Raw genomic sequence first — 21,929 nt, 5'->3', positions numbered from 1 at the left:
TTTGTATGTCCCCATTTGTAGTCCATGAATGTGCCTTTACAGTCTTATGCATATTGGTACAGTTGTATTAGGCAGAGCGTGTGATTTCCATTCCATTTTGTTTCTATTAGAATAGCTTCTCAAATTAGCCAGTTAATGCTGATTCAAATACTGCTTTTAGCCAGTAATAAATTTTTGTTGGAATGGAAATGTTTTCAGTGCTTCTGAGGATCTTCATTATACTTCAGCTCAAAAAAGGAATTTTATGTAATACTTAACATTCAGTTAAGGAAATTTTTGTTCATTGTTGCAAGTTGCTAGCCATTCAAGGTTGACCATAATAGGAAGCCACATTATAAATGCTAGTACTGTTCTTATTATAAAGCTACAGTAACATATTGAGAGCGTGGATATACATCCTTGATCCCTCCCTTTATCTTCATGAAAACTATAGAGGATCCTGTCTGAGCTGTTTTCCCAGATTACATTTTTGCCTGGATTTAGAATTCTTTTATCTGACATTGTTGTAGTTGTGTTTCTTCCTTCTATTCCTCAAGCTTATATCTTCTGTCCATTACATAAGTAGAAGATTTATGTATACTACATTGTATTATTTCCAATAAGAAATAAATTATAACCAAACACAGGTAATGGATTCATATAAGAAAAAGTAAAAGTTAAAAGCGGTTTTAATACATTATAAACCAAATGAATTTGTTTATTAGTAAACTTAAATTTTGAGGTATGTTTAGCTAGATTATGATTATCATGGAGTAATTATTTCTATTATGTGTCTTAGTTTTTATATAACTGTAGTAGTCTAATGTTTACCAATTTGGCACATTCAGATTACTATAGGAACAGTTATTTTTGTGTTTCTTTGAATATAGGATATAACATTTTTAATGGTTAGTAAACTGACTAATTCTTATATTCTGATAATTAGGCTGATAAACAATATATTCCTGAATTATATCTTACGTATTGATGTTTTATAATAAAAATAAAGAAAAAAAATCAGGTTTTTCCACTACAAGTATTCTTTGCTAGTTGCCCGGAAACAACTCTTTTGGCTAGAACATATTCAATTTGTATCTGTGAATGTCGATTAAAGGTCATGCACATTTGCATATAATACTGAACAATAGACTGGCAAATCCAAATAAACTGAATCAACATAAAGATAGTCCTTGACTTACAACAGTTTGTTTAGTGACCATTCAAAGTTAAAACGGCACTGAAAAAAAATGAGTTATGACCGTTTTCACACTTGCGACCAGTGCAGCTTCCGCAAAGTCAGTGAACAAAATTCAGATGCTTGGCAACTGGTTCATATTAATGACGGCCGCAGTGTCCTGGGATCATGTGACCCCTTTTGTGACCTTCTGACAAGCAAAGTCAATGGAGAAGCTAGATTCACTGAACGACCGTGTTACTAACTTAACTGCAGTGATTCACTTAACAGTTGTGGCAAGAAATGTCATAAAATGGGGAAAATTAATAAATTTCTTGCTTAGCAACAGTTGTGGTTGTAAGTGGAGGACTATCTGTATTAAACTTATGTACACTCTTTGAGGGGCACGATGGCTCAGTGGTTAAAGATGCTGAACTTGTCAGCTGGAAAACTGACAGCCCAGGTTCGAGACCTGAGCGCCGTGTGACTGGTGAGCATGCCTGTTCTTGCCCCAGCTCCTGCCCACTTAGCAGTTCGAAAGTATGCAAATGCAAGTAGATAAATAGGTGCCACTTTAGTGGGAAGGTAGCAGTGTTCTGTGTACCTTGGGCTGGCTTCCTCAGCTAAAAAACAGGGATGAGCATTGCCCCCTAGAATTGGATATGACAAGACAAGGGAAACCTTTACCTTACACCCCTTTGATAATTTAATGTCTGCAGAAACTCGACTCAGATCAAGAATTCTGGTTTGAAATAAATTCTGAGGTGTAGGTCAAGAATAATGAAATTGGTTTGTTAAAATAATCAGAACTTCTTTTAAACAAGAATCTTTGATTGGAAGATGACACTGAAGCTGAATTCTGTCAAAGTAAAAATAATCACTCTCTAGACAGTGTAAAAGTTGTCATTTTGGAGAATCATGGAATTGTATCCACATAGGAATAAACTTTGGTTCAGCCTTGTGAATGAATTGTAACCATTCTGTGTTAATCATGTTGGTCAAATGTTGAGATAATTCTTGCTAATCCTTTGTCAAATGCATAAATTACAATTCTTATCACATTGATATTTACAATTGAATAATGTTGCTTTGGAAACTAATACAACTAAATGAATCACATAATACTAATAAAATTGACATGTTTCAGAAGGCTCAGAGCAATGGCCCTGAAAAACAAGAAAAAGAAGGAGTGATCCAAAACTTTAAGCGGACCTTATCAAAGAAGGAAAAAAAAGAAAAAAAGAGGCGAGAAAAAGAAGCACAGCAACAAGCTTTAGACAATCATGGGCCATTTCATGGAGATGATATGTGAGTCTTAAATTAAAAAAATACAGGAATTGTTAAAATATGTCTTTTAAAATTACTTTATTGATTGTTTCTTACCACATAACTTATTGGTAAAAAGTTTTTTATGTGCAGAACAGCACTTCCATTTATAAATACCCTTTAAGCAGAATTTTGAGGGGAAATTGAAAGCAGGTTTCTTCTTTTCTCTTAGTGACTCATTTTATATTGCTGGATCCTAGAACTATTTGTCACAGTTTAAAATTATGATATGTTCTAGAAACTGGTTGATGAGATGATAAGCTAGTTTGGAGTGCAGATAGCTGGTTTTGTCTCTTAATTATTACAGTAAATCACTACTTATCTGATAAGTGGATAAAATACCTTTAAGTAACAGAGGTACATATGCAGCCCTTGGGCTGTCGGCTTCACATTAATGCGCTCTCTCTCTCTCTCGCTCTCTCTCTCTCTCTCTCTCTCTCTCTCTCTCTCTCTCTCTCTCTCTGTATGTATGTATGTATATATATATATATATGTATATGTCTATGTCTTTGGTTATTCGGGTTTTCTCCCTTCCAATTTTACGCGAGGGAAAACCCGAATAACCAAAGACCTACGTACAAACACCATGAAAACCTCAGAGAAAACACACACACACACACACACACACACACACACACACACACACACACACATTAAAATCAATAAATAGTCGATCACCAAGAGAATAAAAATATAAAAATATAAAAGATTTTATTTACTGAACCTAGCTTTCGTCAAGAGCTCTTGACATCATCAGGGTGTAAACGGTAGTCATTGGGTAAGCTTATATGCAACTGCTAATCATTTGCACTCGGCTCCTGGACCGTGTCATGGGTCCCAGCTGAACGTGCTGTAATCTGAGTGTGTGTCTTGCATCAGGGTGTAGTTCTTTCTTACTCCTTCTCTGTGTTCCATCACGCATATCTCCTTCGCTAATCTTAAGGTTGGCTGGAATACTTTCACTTCCCTTACGGATGGAGGTTATTTCCTTCCCACCAGCCTCTTGCTCATGGTTCTGTTTGCTAGGGGGTATGTATGTTGTCTCCTGTTTCCTCCTAGTTCCTCCAATTGTCTTAATCGAGTTACGGTCCGATCCCCCCGTCTTCTGTGATCGTGATTCACATGTTCCATCCCATTTTATGCTATTCTCCCTCCCGTCTGTTGTCTCAATTTGTACTTCCTTACATCCATCGCCATTCCCCCCCCACTATGTTCCTGGGAGCAACCATTTTGAAGTATACATGTGCCGGTCTGTCGTTGTTTAGATCACAGCTTAGGCGTTCTATCCCGTACCACGTTCTCCATTCCCCCCTCCCTTTCTATGGTTGTTATCTCCGTTTGTGTGCTGTCAGGTCCATCACTTCTCCCCCTGTGTTTCTGAGTAAAACTCCTTGTGGATGCATTAGTAACGATCCATCTCACGATCCTTCGTTCTCTTGGGGGGGTTTTGTTCTCTCTTTCCTGGTGTGGTCTGGTTGTTACAACACGTCCATTCATTCTATTCATCGGGGAATTTCTCCGTTGTCGATGGTTGGGCTTCCGACCAAAGATAGATAGATAGATAGATAGATAGATAGATAGATAGATAGATAGATAGAGATCTATCTATCTATCTATCTATCTATCTATCTATCTATCTATCTATCTATCTATCTATCTTTGGTTATTCGGGTTTTCTCCCGCGTCAAATTGGAAGTGTCTTGCCAATGTTTCGACGAAGTCTCATTTGTCATCTTCAGGCTGGTGTTTTTGGCTTCGTTCTTCTAGGAGCAATGTGTGATTGTAGCTATTTCTTCCTTTTAATTGCCAGTGGGGATATGAACTGATTGGATGAGAGCTTGGCTGTGTTCTGATTGGGTGGAGGTGTTCTGATTGGTTAGGAGCTTGGCTGTGCTCTGATTGGATGGGGGGTTGGCTGTGCTCTGATTGGATGGGGGGTTGGCTGTTCTCAATCAGAGCACAGCCAACCCCCCATCCAATCAGAGCACAGCCAAGCTCCTAACCAATCATAACACACCTCCACCCAATCAGAACACAGCCAAGCTCTCATTCAATCAGTTCATACCCCCACTGGCAGTTAAAAGGAAGAAACAGCTACGATCACACATTGCTCCTAGAAGCACGGAGCCGAAATCCACCCAAAAAGCAAACCCAAACCAACACCAGTGATGAGGCACGACCAGAAGCCAGACCACAGCTGCATCATTAGCCACTTTAAACCCCTCCAATCCATACATGAAGCAAACTGACACCCACCATGAAGATGAGGCATGACCACGACCGCGAAGCCAAACAATAGCAATGCAGCTCACCATCTCACATCCCCCTGCAACTCAGACTAACCTGAGCACAACAAAGCCCCCACCCAAACAGAACACTCCCCCAACCAATCAGAGCACAGCCAATCCCCCATCCAATCAGAGCACAGCCAAGCTCCTAACCAATCAGAACACACCTCCACCCAATAAGAAAACAGCCAAGCTCTCATCTAATCAGTTCATACCCCCACTGGCAGTTAAAAGTAGAAAACAGCTACGATCACACATTTCTCCTAGAAGCACGAAGCCGAAAACACCAGCCTGAAGATGACGAATGAGACTTCGTCGAAATGTCGCCAAGACACTTCCAACTTGACGTGGGAGAAAACCCGAATAACCAAAGATCTACATACAAACACCCGCAAAAACCTCAGAAAACAAATAAACACACACACACACACAACTTTTTAAAAAGAAAAGTAATATGTACTTGCGTATTTTGAAGAATTCTTGAAATTTCTTTTGGCAGTGAAAATTCTCGTCTTGCAGCAGAAGTCTACAAAGATATGCCTGAAACCAGTTTCACTCGAACAATATCCAACCCAGAAGTGGTAATGAAACGGCGAAGACAACAGAAGCTAGAAAAAAGAATGCAAGAATTTCGGAGTTCTGATGGCAGGCCAGATTCAGGTGAAAGTTTAGATTAAAGCTAAGGAATTTATTTGATATGTTAAGGTTGGTTGTCTAGCAAGAGTGTACAAAAATAGGCATTTTCCTTGGTAAGTGAAGCTTTCTTCAATCAGAGAACAGTGTGTAATATTTATAAAAACCTATCCTTTGAAAATACTAAGTTTGCCCTTGGAAAATTAGTTAGTTTATAATTATGTTCATTATAATTATTAATGAAAGCATTGTTTTGCAGAAAGTCATTGTGTTTTGAGAAAGATCTTTTATTTTGAAATTATTATTGGGAATTCCATGAAATTTATGAAAGAAATCAAATCATATTAATATATATAACTTGAATTAATTTATTTTTAGGTGGAACACTAAGAATTTATGCAGATAGTTTGAAACCAAATATACCATACAAGACAATCCTACTATCTACTACAGATACTGCAGATTTTGCAGTTATTGAGGCTCTGGAGAAGTACAGCCTAGAAAAGGAAAATCCCAAGGATTATTGTATTGCTCGTGTGAGTAAATTAATGAAAGAAAATAGTGTCAAACTAATTAACTTTCTCTGAACATTTGCAGTCTTTCAATGCTATCTCATTTGAGTTTTATATCTGCTATTTAACATTATTACTGACAAGAGAGCACTTTTATTTCTTAGCCAATACACAGTAAATGTTTTGTCTCTTTGATTTGATTTGGTTATTAGTAGCCAAGTAGTAATTTAAAATAAGAGTTATTCTGGACTGGTTAAATTAGTTAAATGATTTGTTTTTCCTTGCTTTAATTTCTCTATAACTCCCGGAGCAGCTTTAATAAAGCAATATGACATAATAAACATATAAAAATAAATAAGCTATTTTCAAGATAATTCTTTTGAAATAACCTTTAAAGTTTTTGTTGGATCAATGTTCAATTTGCATTATTGAGGAGGTAGCCCTATAGACATTAAGGAGTTGCACAAACGCATTTATACTCAACAAAAAAGTAATTCCTTTGCTTTCTCCATCTTCGTGCCTCTTTCACCCTTTCACAATCTTATATCTTCCTCAGATGATCCAAAATCTATGAATTTTGTTTTAAGCATGAGATATATAGGTAGGAAAGAGGACCTTACTATTCTGTTTTACTTAGTAAAAAGATGCATAGTGCCCTGACTTGAGATTATTAAAATGAGCTAATTCTCAATTGTCTGCTGATTGGAGAGGCAAAGCTAAAAGAACCAAAGACACAGTGTTCACACTTCAGCCATGTTATATCTATTCTCCCTGTTCTATTTTGTAATACTGAAATTCAGAAGTATGAGCTATGCTTAAAACGTCCTTGATTAACAAATTAAACTGAAGTATAAGCAGAGTGTAGATTGAAGCATGTTCTTATTACAAATAATATGGAAATTTTCTATCTTACTTATATCCTGCCTTTTCATAGGTTATGCTTCCTCCTGGTGCTCAACATTCTGATGATAGCGGTGCTAAAGAATCTATCCTTGATGATGATGAGTGTCCGCTTCAAATATTCAGGGAATGGCCAAGTGACAAAGGTAACTTTAGTTTTTTAAAGTATGTAAGGCAACTGAGTGACTATTTTGACAAAGTACTATTACTGAGTTGCAAACAAATCTAAAGGGCTTGAGATTTGTGCCTAGACTTTTGAATAAATAAAAAAACTTTTTTTGAAGTACCTGAATATGGACTGAGATATTTGTAAGTTCCTCAGTGACTGAACAGTCAAACTCAGAAGTCTAAAAGTGTTTGGATGGCCTAAAAGAGAGAAGGATTGTATAGTGAAGTTTGTGTTGGTGCATTATATAGGACTAAATAAAAATTGGTAGTAATCTGAATGCAATTGGATTTTATAATGAAGCTGCATATGATAGAGAATTAATTTTAATTTTGTAACTTTGTAATGAGACAATATGACAACCACTAGCCATTTATGGTTCTGTTTCTTACGTCACATTCAAATGATCTGTTTGTGATTCTGTATTTTAGGAATATTAGTCTTTCAGTTAAAAAGGCGACCACCTGATTATGTCCCAAAGAAACTGAAGAAGCAAGTTGATGTAAAACTATTAAAAGGAAAGGAAAGAATTGATAGGTCTGGTTATGGCTCTTCTCTTCCACCTGAGAAACTACCTTATCTAGTTGAACTAAGTCCAGGTAACAATTATGTTATTAAAATATTATTTGTGTTTGGAATGATTGACTTTCAGAATTACTCTTGACAATTTCTGAGAGTTCCAGTCTGTGGTGTATATACGTGATTTGGACACCTTGATAGAAAAGAAGAGAGATAGAGGATGTTCTTTGTGTTTTTCTGGGTTAGCCATAGAAAGCCATTGGAGCCTTTTTGCATAATGTTAAATATTTTAGATAAACAACATCTTCACAGAACCAGAAGAAGAGCTGTTACACATATTCAGTCTATAATCTTTGTGTTTCTGAAGTGTAGCAATAGTAAAATACTTTCCTTAAAGTCTAACTGTGTTAGCTTAAATCAGGGGTCTTGATTAAAATAATCAAAGGAGTGTTGCACAAGGAAAAGGCCATTGGCTTAAGGGCCATAACGTCTTTTAATACATTAATAGAAATGTCCTGGATTAGTTGAAAATGTAGAGCATTACAATATGCCATTAAAGATAGATGTATTAAATAAAAAAACTGCTTTGAAAGAGAACTACTTTACTTTGACTATAGCTGGCAGAGAAGAACATATCTGGGATGGTATAATCTAGGAAATCCATTCCATTAGCGCTGCCCAAATATTGCTTTGCTTTGCCTTCTGCCTCCTTGCCTTCCAGAGTGAGTCCTCCCTCCCTCCGTCTCTTCCCCTATCAAAGAGATTTTTCTTATTTGCTCACCATCTTTTCCATGTCTTGCCTGGAAAAGAGACCATTGAAGTGGAAGAGCGAATGTGATCTCTTCATCTACTGCCTCTTTCCCTTTCTCTCAGATAGCCTTTGCTTCCAGTAGGTCTTCTCTGGCTAAGCCTTATTTTCCTGCTGCTTCTTTCTCAAGGATTTGTCTCCTCAGAAGGAATGCCTGCCACAGAGCGTGAGATTGGGGGAGGGTGGTCTGGAGGGCAGGGTGCAAGTGGCCTCAAGGTGCTAATTACTTGATCCAGACAACCAAACCTTGCTATTGCTGGGAGATCCACTGGGTTGGATGAAGTACAGTGCGGCCAGGCCACTGTTCTTCCTGGAGGGCTTTGCATGATCCAGTGTGCCCATGCCTTGCTGGGCAGCATCTTTAGTGCCTACAAAATGGGCCAAAAATCATTTGGAGGACAGAAAGCACACATTTATTTTACAGTTTTACCTTCTGGCTATCTAGTCAAATATTTATGCCTAATCTAAATACTGGGCTATTTTCAAAAATTATCATCAGAAGAAAAATAGCTATTTCTTAGATACTATAAGTGATTGTACAAGAATTCATATGGTGGGAATAAGTAGTGAAATATATGCAGTGAAAGTACTTCCTCTTATGTAAAAGTAACCAGCTTCACACCGCCCATTATTTTATGTTGAAGTTTAACATGGGCCATTGTAGAATAAAATATTGCTTTCAGATGCAGTCAACCATCTTTATATTTTAGCCATTGTTTCATAAGGTGCTCCTTGAAATATTAAATTATTTCCTTATAACGTTAGAGCCACGTACCATTTCTGTACTTCTAAATTCCTGCTTTTATAGTGTGTTAATTGATAATGGATTGTACTCACTTATTTTTGCATGATCACCAATAAGAACATAACTTCTACTTAAAATGGAGAAAGTACAGTGTCTTGATTTGTTGAAATACTTGGTTTGTTCAAAGATGATTCTGAAGAATGATTCTTCTCTGAGTGTCCATCAGGTATATTTGATATGTTTACAGCAGTAAAGAGATTTTAAGGAGATAAGGACAGGGGATTGAAAAAGGAAAGTACATGAGATATTCTGTATGAACAATGTGGTCTTTGGAACCCTAAATTTTAATAACAAAAGTACAGGACGGTTCTTTTATAAAGCATTAAATATATAATGGTGCATGGTTTTAAGGATTATTGGCGCTATAGCAGGGGTCCCCAACCCCTGATCACAGACTGATACTGGTCCACAGCCTGTTGGGTACCGGGCTGCGCAAGTGGCAGGCGATTGCACGAAGCTTCATTTGCACTCGCGTTGGAGCTAGGTTGCGTGCATGAAACCATCCCATCTCCCAGCCGCCGCTGCCAGTCCATGGAGCAAGAAAGATTGGGGAACTTTGTACTATAGCATGTAGGAATGATCAGTACTACTTAAGAAACTTTGTGACATCATGAATGGTAATGGACTTGGATGTTTTTCATCAGTAAACTCACCTTGGGCTAACCACAAATTTGACCAGCCACAAATTCTCAGCCTAGGCCAAGAGATCCCAATCTTTTCGCACTGGGTGACATTTGGAATGCTCAGTAGTGTTATAGAGCTGCCACTAAACAGCTGGCAATGATGATCATGGTCAGTTATAAACTACCCTTTTACCAGAAGACAATGTGATGCTGCTGCTCCTGATCACTACTTCTACTTTTCCATCATACTCTCTAGTTTTACCTTCTTTTTTCTCTCTCCAGGCTTATTGTACTCCCAAAGAATGTGGGTGTATATTAGATGAAAAACTTTATTTGAATTAAAGATTATACATGTGGCTTTAGTATTTTATTTCTGGAGTATACTGCTTTTTAAATTAAAATAATATTAAAGAATCAAATAAAATATATCTTGTCTGTGTATGTCAGGGAAGGTGTCTACAGTACCTAGGGAGAAGGCTGACCCATACTGTATTTTTCGCTTTATCTGATTAAAATTATGGGTTTTGGGAGAAGAATTGAGACCAAAAATGTATGTAAGTGAAGAAAAACCTATTGGGAAAAAAAAAAAAAAAACAGCACTGCACAATGTTAAGTATCCAGGTGTTTTTGAAATGTTGAAAGTTCAGGAGTAAAAGAATCTGGATTCTTTTCATATCCATTTTTATATACATAGAAATATGTATGCATACATTAACATGTGCATGTATTATATACACAGTATGATGTATATCTTCATCCAAATTTTCTTGATCTCCACATTTTACTAAGGATTTTAATGGAATTCTTTTCCTACAACATACTTAAAATATCCTTCATGTATTAAATGTGTAGTGTCTTCTTTGTTTAAAGAAATGTGACTTTTTAATGTTTCTGATTAGGAAATGTAGAAAAATGACAAAAAGAAAATTAATCATTTGAATTTTTAGGTTTGCTTGAAGTTTTCCTTAAAACTGCAGTTAACTGAATACAGTATGTACTGTATCTGCTAAGTTGCTGAGACCACATAATTGGAACTTTCTTTTTCCCCCATCTGAGTTTACAACTGTATTGGTTTCTGGTCTGTTTCCAAATATTATCCAAACTGTTTGTCTGTCCCTTTAAGTCCAGGGGGACTTACATGGGGGAACAAATACTTGAAGAGATTTCTTTTCCCAACATCAAACCTCTCCGTATGCTGAGATCACTTTTGGAGGTCTCTCACAATGTCATTGCAATATGAATTTGAGAGTGACAAAGACATAAACTGTTTTGATGATACCATCCTGAAAGTTAGAATATTTTCCTCACATGTAGTTAGTTGTCTTATATTCATTAAGATTTGTTCTAATCACTGGATGAAGGTTTTAAGTTTCCTTTAGCCCTATTTTTATTTTTGCTTTGGCATTATTTATTACAGTCACTGTCTTCTTATTTTATTACTATTATATTTGTAAGTTCTGATTTTTTTAATTGAAAAGAGAAAGAAAAATAGTTTTCAGTCTTTTAGTAGGAGCAATTATGTATTTAATTTGATAGTTTTCATTATGGATTGAATTATACTATAGATTAAAAATGTTTTAGTCAGTTTTCTTTTACATAGATTATGTTGTGTGACTAAATTAATAGTAGTTTTTAATAGAAATTTGGTCAAACAGTATACTAGTTCTAAGATTTTTAGAATAGAAAAATGTAGTGTTAAAGATACCAGTTTTAATTCTACTGCAATTTTTCTCTCCCTTAAGAGTTATGTACGGCAGTTAATTTATTGAAAAGGAATTTTATCCAGGCAGATGTATCTTTTTATAGAAAAAGTAATATTAAAAATAACTATTTGTTTAAAATATTTGTCTAATTCATTTTTAATGTTTCATTACACAGTCAGCGCGATGTTCAGATTTGGCATTTTTAATCTCCTATCGAGCATTATTGATTTCATTTATTATTTTAATAGAATTAATTAATAAAACTGTTTTATTAAGTTGTTCTCAGTTTGAGTTTTCCCTCTGTATAATTGAGGTCTAGGGAATTAAGGACATTATGTCAGCAAAGCTATTTTAAATCTTCAGTATTTGTAATGCATGGAATTATTTGTGAACTGGAATAAAGGAAATGGGATATGACTTTCATGTTGCAATTAGTATGCTTGCTGAGCAGTTAGTTGCCATATTCCATGTCCTATTTATTTATTGCATTTATACATTGTCTTTTTCCTGGCAGCTTAAAGTATGATAGGTGCAAATATTTCCTCATTTCATTCTCACAGAAATAAATGATTTAGGCTGCCATGAGAAATTGACTAGGCCAGAATTGCTCAGTGAGCTCCACAGTTCATATCTTTGTCAGTATACTACTGAAAGCAAAATAAATGTATATTTCTTTCAAATGTGATAGGACATATGCAGGTTTTCTCTGCATAAGATACAACTTTCAATATAATATACTTCATATATGACAACATTCTGATATTTTGTTATATCTATATCTGGACTCTGTTACAGGACTCTGTGCTTAAATGTATATTATATTACCCTAGTGTAGTTGTAAAAAAGAAACAAATGAAAGACAGAACAGTGAGTATAATAAAACAGAACTGTAACATAAATTATTTCTTACCTGTATACAATCAATTACCACCTTTTCACTTTGTTTGATGATTTTTCTGTGCTTTCTTCTAGCAGCTTGTGCCAGCTACTTAATCATATTAATCCATCCACAACACCAATGTCTATATATTGTGCAGTTTTCAAAGTTGAAAGTATTAAAAGCACTGCATCCTTTTAAATTGAATAAGTGTTGGTGGCTTACAGTTTCACTCTTTCCTATCTTTTCTTTTCGCTGCCCTCCTCCGCATGTTCTGCATGGTATCTGTCCTGCTGATGCTGCCTTCACCTGGGCCCTGTGCATGTCTTTCTAATCCCAGGGAGAAGGAATCACTTTGCCTACTACAACTATCCCAATTATGAAGGTAATTCTATTATTTAATACTGCTGTTTCTCACTAATCACTAAAATTTTATTAGCAAAAAAAGATCTCCATTTTGATAACAGACCTTTCATTTTCTTTCTTTTATTGCTAAATAGTAAAATAAAACTGTTCTTCCTCTCATAGACACCCAAACATGGTTAGGAAATATGACTTTTGAAAGATTAATGTGGTTTTACTATTTGTCATTGATAATTTCAATGTATTGGGGACTTGGGTTGTTACCTTTTTAAAAAAAAACAGTGTGTCCACAATCAGTGATCTCAAGTCTTTTGTATCATAAATTTCACCAATAATAAATTCCTTACAAATATAGGGGGGGAAGGCACACATTTTTGGGAAAAGTTTTCTGTTTGTGTATGTATATGTATGTCTTTGTTATGTGTATTCACACACGCATGCAGATACACACACCCTTATATTTTCTTATTTTTATTACTATAACTAAAATAAACATGAGAACTGATCGGGTCTGAAGCAGGAGTTGCTACTGTGGGAGCAGTTTTTATCTGAACTCAAACCAAAAATATGTCTTAAGTAATGAGAGCTGACTAGTGCAAAACAGATTTTTATTTTTTGGGTTCGTAATCCCAAATAGTAAGTCTGTTCTCAGACTCGTAACAAACTGCTGAACTGATTAGCTTTATATGTGTATAACTTGCATTTCAAAAATAGAACATTCCATAAATAGCAATAGCACTTAGACTTATATACCGCTTTACAGTGCTTTACAGCCCTCTCTAAGCGGTTTACAGAGCATATGGCCCCCAACAATCTGGGTTCTCATTTTACTGATCTCAGAAGAATGGAAGGCTGAGCCGGTGATAATTGAATTGCCGGCAGTCAGCAGAAGTAGCCTGCAGTACTTCATTCTAACCACTGTGCCACCACGGCAACTGAAGAATAGCAGTTTCCCAGAAGTAAGATTACCATACCCTGGAAGGAAATTGGAATATTTGTGTGTTCCTAGGCTTGCACTCTGTTTCATTTGCATTAGTATTCTTAACATAGGATTTGACTGATCTGCAATATGCATCCCAGGTAAGCTTTGTCTGCATGCTACCTTGACATACAATACCCTTATTATACTATGGATCTAATTGTTTTGTCAATCTGCTTGTTTACTTGGAGCTCACATAATGATATTTAGTACTACTGTAGGATTTAGCCTTTGACTTTTATAGCATAACATTGTTGAGAGAACCAGTCATAAAAGTACTAAGTTTGGCTTTGGGATTATATACCAGCTTCTGGGAAAATTTGCTATCATGGTGATAAACTGAGAAGGACCAGCTTATATTGGATCTACAGAAGATAGTTTGGCCTTATCACTGGCCAGTGTTTAGAATAGGAATAGGAAATAGAAGAGAAGAGAAGAGCTGGAAGGGACCTTGAAGGCCTTCTAGTCCAGCCCCCTGCTCAAGCAGGATGAACCTTTACCATCTCAGACAAGTGACTGTATAGCCTCTTTTTAAAAATCTCCAGTGATGGAGTGCCCACGATTTCTGGAGGCAAGCTATTCCACTGGTTAATTGTCCTCATTGTCAGGAAATTTTTCCTTAATTCCAGGTTGCCTTTCTGTGGGCACACGTGCCATGCCTGGGAGATGGCAGCTGTCTCTCTTCAAACAGCCTCCTGCTAACTCGCCGAGTTCCCATGTGGCCTGATGCATCCTGGCACTGCTGGTTTCCCTCCTGTCCCATCCTTCCTGGTCTTGCATGCTCTCCTTTTCCCGGGCACAACCCACTGCATCACCTCCTCAGCCGTCGGCCGGCCATCCAGCTCAGAAGTGGCTTCTTTGAACTGCTAGTGGCGGGCTGTGGAGCCCCAGAGTGTGCCGGTCGAGGGGCCGGCAGGCTGTGGCGCTGACAGACACTGTCAGCCCTCATGCGCTCACTGACCTCTGTGTGTGGGGGCCGATGGTGTCAGGCATCAACCACCCTGGCCCTTGCCTTGCCCCATGGCAATGGCACCCCCACTCTGCCTCACCTCACCCCATAGGACGAGCCTCCTGCCTACCGCCCCACCTGTCAGTGACCCTCTGGATCTCCCCCAACCCTGCCCACCCCCACAGGGATCCCTCCCCGCGATCAATATTGAGATGACCATGCCCACATTGGCCACATGCACCCAGTTGGTCATGACCACCATAGCCACGCCCACCCAGTAGGCCACGCCCACCTGGCACACTGCAATAAATAAGTGGGTTTTGGGTTGCATTTTGGGCACTTGCTCTCTAAAACAAGGCTTTTCAACCAGTGGTACAGGTACCACCTGTGGTACATTGGCACCTGGCAGGTGGTACGCGACCATCCTAGAAAACTGGTAGCGGGGGAGGGGAATGAGCTGAACCAGTGGCAGTACTGCACAAGCCTGAGCGAGAGATGGCTGGAGCTGCAGGGCTGTCAGGGCTCAATGCAAGAACCAGGATCAGCGCCAGGATCCAGCTGGAGCTCGATGCTGATCCTGATGCTTCTGCTGAGCCCAGAAGAAGCGCCGATCAGCTGGAATGTTGCAGCATCTCCAGGGTCTTGTAATTTACATTCAGAAGCTTGGCAACTGATTCATATTTATGACGGTCACAGTGTCTCAGGGTCATGTGAAGTGACCAAAACCTGCTACAACCACCCAGCAGACTGGGGGGGGGGGTGAATAAAAACCAAACACCCCACCCCCGCTGCCAATCCTCAACAGAAATGCTCACAACAATGAAAACCTCGGACAGGAGGCAGAGCGTTGCCGGGTGGGCAGGCAGGTGTCTTGCTTGGCTGTGGCTTGGGGGGCACTTTTTTCAGTGCCATTGTAACTTCGAACAGTCACTAAGCGAACGGTTGTAAGTTGAGGACTACCATACTTCATCACTTTTTCCATTTTGGGGGGGCATCACGCTTTTGACACCTTGCTAGGCGACTGGTGGTACTCGGATATTGCCATATTCTAAAAGTGGTACAATGGGTGAAAAGGTTGAAAAGCCCTGCTCTAAAAGGTTTGCCATCACGGTCTTAGTTGCTCTTCTCTGATTTTTTTTTCCAAACTCTCAACATCTTTTTTGTGATATGGTGACCAAAATTGGCTGCAGTATTCCAAGTGTGGTCTTACTACGCTTTTATAAAGTGGTACTAATACCTCATGTGATCTTGATTCTATGCCTATGTTTATACAACCCAGGATTGTATTAGCTTTTTTGGCGGCTGCTGCACACTGCGGGCTCATGGTTAAGTGTTTGTCCACTAGGACTCCAAGGTCCCTCTCATAGCTGCTGTTTTAAAGTCAGGTGTTGCCCAATCTGCACTTATACCTTTGATTTTTCCTGCCTAAATATAATTTAATGAATTCCCCTTCAGTTCCCTCATCTAAGTCATTGATGAAGATATTGACGATTACTGGGCCTAAGATGGAACCTTGTGTTATCCTACTGCTTACTTCTCTCCATGTGGATGTAGTGCCATTGAGGACTACTTGTTGAGTACGGTTTGCCAGCCAGGTACAGATCCATCTGGTGGTGATGTTGTCTATTCTCCAGCATAGGAGATGGAGAATCCACGAATGGGTTAGCTCTGTCTTCCTGCCCATTAGACTAAGTCAGTCAAACTTGCCACGCCTGTCCTGGACCAGGACACACCCATTCTTGACTTAGTCTGCAGCCCAGACGGACGTGACAGTCTTGGCTCCCAGCTTAACAGCAGGTTGTATAGAACTATTCCATTAGTGGATTCTCCTTTGATCTCCACGGTCATCTCAGCAGCACTGGGATCAGCGCTGCTCCAGATCGACTGCTGGAGGCTAAGGTTTTTTCCCCAGAACTTTTTGGCAATAGCGGAGGCTTTCGCTCTTCCACACCCGAGCCATTTGCTCCTCTCACCATACGCGTAGTGCTGGAGCAGTGCTACAGCCCAGGACTCCCCCAACTCCCCTGCCTTGTCACAGAGGCCTCCATTGGTTCCCTTGTGGCCGGATCATTGTGGCCGCCATCTTGGTAGCCGCGGGGTGAGCCGCTGCTGCTGATCAGCCTTATCCGAGGGCTTGCAACTTCAGTGAGTGTTGCGGCCGCCATTTTCCCTGCGTTTTCCAATCGTGCAGATGTTCACCTGGATTCCTTTGCCTGTGCCTTTTCATGGCCCGATCGGCGCGGCCGCCATTTTGGCCACCGCATGGACTGCCACCGTTGCTGATCATGTTCACTCTGAGGGCTCACTACTGCCCCCTCTTAGCTGGCAATCGACGGACAACCATCCTGATCACATCTAGGTCATTTCCGTCCCGTTTTCCAGTCCCGGCCTAGCGGGGGCTGTGGCAACCGCAGCCGCCATTTTGGACGACTTGATTAACTGGGAGCCAATCGCTCCCTGAGGGAACACGGGGGTGGGGTAGTCATACTCAGAAGTAAAATTTCAGTCCACAGGATAGGACGCTAGGTGTTACACACAAGCATTTTAAACTAGGCCTACACATTCCAAAACACAGGCCTCGACTGGGGCCTCATCTTAGCGAGAGATGGCTGGAGTTTAGCTTACTGCCACCATTCAGCGGGCTACATGGGTGCTGGCTGTCATCACGAATGTGATTTTGCTGCCTCCGTAGATTCAACCCGCTGTGTGAATGTGCTGACACTCACTACCTTTGGCCTTGTCACTACCAAGCGCTCTATGAGCAAGCTGGCTATCATCACATATGTGATTTTGCCGTGGCTGTAGACACAACCGGACCACTAATGGGCAACTACCGGTCAGGTAGCCAGGGGAGCAGGGTGGACCAAGCCCTAAATTACGTAAGCATCCACCTGCTCCAACCGTACTAGTCTAATCAGCCAGGTAATCCATGGTCACATCTTGCACTTGGCTCCATCAGCCCGAGTTCCCTCTCGGCACAACATGAGATATCTCACCTTATGATGGATGACTCCACGGTGTCCCAAACTCAAGACATCACCTCTTCATCCATTAGCCAAAAGAGGCATAAGTCTTCCAAACATGAGGCGGCCGGCAAGATCAAGGCCAGGGCAAAAACCATTTTGGGAAGGAGACCTTACAAACTGATGGAAAAACAGGCTAGCAGGAGGCACCAGGCTCTGGAGAAGGAATTTTCCAAAGCGCAGAGGCAGGCCAGGGCAGAGACGAAGCAGGCAGAGGCAGTCTTTGACCTCCTGCTGGGCCCTCCACCTCTGCTGAAGGGGTCTTGTCCCCAGAGGGGATTCCCACACATGTCCCTTCTTCTGGGGAGGATCATAATTCAATCATCCACCAGCCATCATCGGCGCTGCGGGTCCCACAGTCAGGCTCAGAGGCCACTTTCACTCCCACAGCTGCCGGGCTCAGGATAGCTGAGCCTCAAGGAGCCCTTTCCACTGAACACCTTCAGGCTTTAATCTCTCAGGTAGTCGACCAGGCTTTTGCCACCAGGTCTTACCATATGTCCAGACCCGAGTCGATTGCATCCATGCCTCCATCATATCTTCTCCAGTTGGGAGCACCTGAGTACCATGATTGTCCCTGTGCTGGTTCTTATGGACAACGTGGCGGCAAAGGCCCATGTGAACCAGCAAGGGGGGTACCCATTCCAGGACTCTCATGGCCAAGGCCCAGCTGTTGGGCTTCTGGGCAGAGGCCAAACTTTCCCCCATCAGGGCCGACCACATTTCGGGGGAAGCAAACCGACAGGCAGACTTCTTGAGCAGGTCGACAGTGGACCATTCCGAATGGCGCCTATACCCGGACCTCTTCAGAGAGATATCGGAGAGGTTCGGCCAACTGGTCATAGACTTGTTCGCTTCTCGGGCGAACTCCCAACTCCCGAGATTCTTCTCCCGATTCCCATCCCCAAGGGTGGAGAGAGCAGATGCTCTTCGAGGTCCATGGCCAGGGGGCCTGCTTTACGCATTTCCCCCTCTCCCTCTGATCCCGGCAGCTATCTGCAAAATGCAGGAGCGGGCGGAGGTGATATTCATGGCCCCGTATTGGCCACGGAGGCCGTGGTTCGCCGACCTCATGAATCTCTCCAGATCTCCCCCACGGAGGATTCCCCCAGGTCGCATAACTCTCAGCCAGGGAGTTTTACAACACCCAGAACCCTAGTGGCTGCAGTTAGCCGCCTGGCAATTGAACGCCAGATCTTGACTCGGGAATCCTATTCGTCAGGCGTAATTTCCATGATTCAGGCCTCCCGACGGCTGGCAACAAATCACATTTATAACTCCACATGGAAGAATTTCTCCAATTGGTGCGAAAGGTAGCAACTGGATATTTCGTCTAACTATCCCAAAAATTTTGGACTACTTACTCGAAGGCCTCAATAAGGGCTTGGCATCTAATACCATCCGCAGGCAGGTTGCAGCTCAATTCACTCTACTTATCTGTGCCAACTCAGTGTCTTTAGCCCAACATCCCATGATACACTCCTTTCTCAAGGGTGCCACCAAAACAAGCCGCCCGTGGTTCATAGGCAACTCTTGGGAGTTGCCGCAGGTCCTACAGGCCCTCACCAAGCCACCGTTTGAGCCTATCATAACTTGTGCTCTGCGGTCCTTATCTCTCAAGGTCGCTTTTCTGATAGCTATCACATCAGCCAGGCAAATCTCTGAGTTTGCAGCATTGTCGGTCAGGGATGACCTATGTACCTTTCACCAGAACCGGGTGGTCCTTCGCTTGGACCCTACTTTCATTCCCAAGGTCAATACCTTTTTTCATAGGGCTCAGGAAATTGTGCTGCCAGATTTTTGCCCTAATCTGTCTCATGACTTGGAAAGGCAATGGCATACACTGGACGTCTGCAAGGCGTTACGCTACTATATCAAGTGAATGGCGGCCTTCTACAAGTCTGAAGCCCTCTTCATTTCCTTTCACCATTCCTCTATGGAACAGAGGGTGTCTGCCTTAACTATAGGCAGGTGGATCAGGGCTTGCATCGCGGGGACGTACCAGTCACATTCCCTGTCAGTTCCAAGTCATGTCATGGCGCATTCAACTCGTAGTGCTGCGACCTCCGCGGCATGGGTCACACAGGCATCCATCGAGGACATTTGTAGGGCAGCGACGTGGTCTTCGCCTTCCCCATTTGTGAGGCACTATAAACTGGACAAGTTTGCCTCTGTGGATGCCTCCTTTGGACGGAGGGTCCTCCAACAAGCGGTGCCTAGGGACGAGACACCAGCCCTGACTCCTTCCCTCCCATAGAGACAGTGAGGCTTTGGTATGTCCCATTTGTGGATTCTCCATCTCCTATGCTGGAGAAGGGGTGTTGTCTTACCTGAATGCCTTTTCTCAGCATGGAGATGGAGAATCCACTCCCACCCCTTAGGGTCTGTCAGGTCCAATCTTAGGGTCTGGGAGCCAACACGTCGGGACTCTCGTTAGTGGCTTTCCCCCTCGTCAAGACTGGGTATGTCCTGGTCTAGGACAGGCGTGGCAAGTTTGACTGACTTAGCCTAATGGGCAGGAAGACAGAGCTAACCCATTCATGGATTCTCCATCTCCATGCTGAGAAAAAGCGTTCAGGTAAGACAACGCCCCTTCCACCTTTTTCTAGCTTACCAAGGAATAGGTTGTGGTCTACTTTATCAAATGCCTTACTGAAGTCTAAGAATACTATGTCCACAGTATTTCTCTGGTCTATTAGTTTAGTCAGTTTATCGAAGAATGAAATAAGATTGGTTTGGCATGATTTGTTTTTAACAAATCCGTGCTGGCTACTAGTTATAATTTTGTTTGCTTCTAGTTGTTCGCAGATCTGTTTTTGATTATCTTTTCTAGGATCTTCCCAGTTATTGATGTTAAACTGATTGGTCTGTAGTTTCCTGGGTCTGCTTTTTCCCCCTTTCTTGAAGATGGGAACCACATCAGCCCTTTTCCAATCCTCAGGTACTTCCCTGGTGCTCCAGGAGGCTTTTGCAGGAATTTATGCATAAATTATGTCTATTCCTAGTTCAAGAGGCCGTACTCAGTCACCCATGCTTTGGTCAGTTCCCATCTGGATTACTGCAATTTGCTCTACATGGTACTAACTTTGAAAATCATTTGGAAGCCACAAGCAGAGTGCAAAATCCGTTTGCCCATGTAACACTGTTGTGACTGCACTGGTCCTCAGTGAGTTTCTGAGAGTGATTCAGGGTGCTTAATTATCACCTTTAAAGCCTTTGGTGCATTTGGGCCTGATTATTTGCAGCCTTGCTTATCTCTAATTCTCGCTGTCAACCCAGAAAGATTGATTCAATTGATATACTGTGGGTATATCCCATTGCTTATGGGATCCAGAAACCATGCCTTCTTTGTTTCCATGCCTGCTCTTTGAAACATTTTCTCTGGGATTTGGATGGTCTCAATCCTGCTTGCTTTTCCAAAGACAATAGAACTGTTTTCCCGGGCAGGTCTTGTGAGCCCATCTTAGAGATTATCTTTGATTGTTTAAAACAATGTGTTTTTATTTTATTGTATTATCCTTTTGCAGCTATTTTTGCTAGTTTGTTTTCTTTTTTAATGTCATAGACAGCCTTGAGTTGCAGGTTGAGGGAATGCCTGTATAAATAAATATTGTCAGATAAATTATGCTAATATTTTTTTCTTCTTAATTTCGGTTTCTATCTATCCTAAGACCTTTGCTCTTCTTATTATTAAAGAGGAAGGCCTGCCTTTTTGTATCACGTTCTTTTTTTTCTGTCAGCATTCAGAGGAGAGACTGGATTAGTAAAGCAACCATCTGATCTGTTGACTCTCAGAATTCTTTCAACTCTCTACCTTTAATGGTACTTTAGAGAAGGAACAAATACAGGGTCAATTTGAATTGCCATCTTAGCTTTGCTAAGGCATTTGACTTTACTTCTGTTTAATATTTAATACAACAAGCAATTCAGAAAGAACCAGTGTGACAAGCAAGGATGTATCCCCTAATTCATTGACAAAGGGGATTGCTTTCAACTATTGGAGATTATTGGAGGTGACAGTAGAAAGTAATGATAGACACATGATCATGGGGAGTGAATGGAGGGTCTAAAAATAAGGGATATGTTTTACTCCTAATTCCACCATCTGTTTCCGTTCCTTTAGGATTAAAAATAACCTCTATAGGCTTGGTGAAAAGATGCACATCTCTCTTGTTGTTTCAAATTTTCACTGTGATGATTCTGCTTGGGGGAATGTATCAGTGGGTATCTTATTTATAGCCCAGCCTCATCCTTACTGTTGCTACAGATAGTTGGGGTAGGTTATTGCAATTTTGAATTTGA

At 40.8% G+C, this 21,929-nt stretch overlaps 1 protein-coding gene across 19 annotated transcripts in view; it reads left to right on the top strand.

Moving 5' to 3' along the window:
* AFDN (afadin, adherens junction formation factor) overlaps positions 1-21,929 on the top strand; it is a 110,071-nt gene that overhangs the window by 31,905 nt on the left and 56,237 nt on the right. For 13 of the 19 annotated variants that reach the window (XM_039350085.1, XM_039350019.1, XM_039350076.1 and 10 more), the window contains exons 4-9: positions 2,301-2,461; positions 5,267-5,427; positions 5,779-5,936; positions 6,847-6,958; positions 7,410-7,577; positions 12,654-12,698. In XM_039350085.1, the coding sequence (XP_039206019.1) occupies positions 2,301-2,461; positions 5,267-5,427; positions 5,779-5,936; positions 6,847-6,958; positions 7,410-7,577; positions 12,654-12,698 (805 nt within the window). The remainder of the gene's footprint in view (positions 1-2,300; positions 2,462-5,266; positions 5,428-5,778; positions 5,937-6,846; positions 6,959-7,409; positions 7,578-12,653; positions 12,699-21,929) is intronic. The other 6 variants (XM_039350002.1, XM_039349994.1, XM_039350141.1 and 3 more) reach the window with 3 other exon arrangements.

This window comes from Crotalus tigris, unplaced genomic scaffold (assembly GCF_016545835.1).
Source record: "Crotalus tigris isolate CLP2741 ecotype Arizona unplaced genomic scaffold, ASM1654583v1 scf7180000017567.3851432, whole genome shotgun sequence".
NCBI lineage: Eukaryota > Metazoa > Chordata > Lepidosauria > Squamata > Viperidae > Crotalus > Crotalus tigris.
This window is presented reverse-complemented; position numbering and strand designations above follow the sequence as displayed.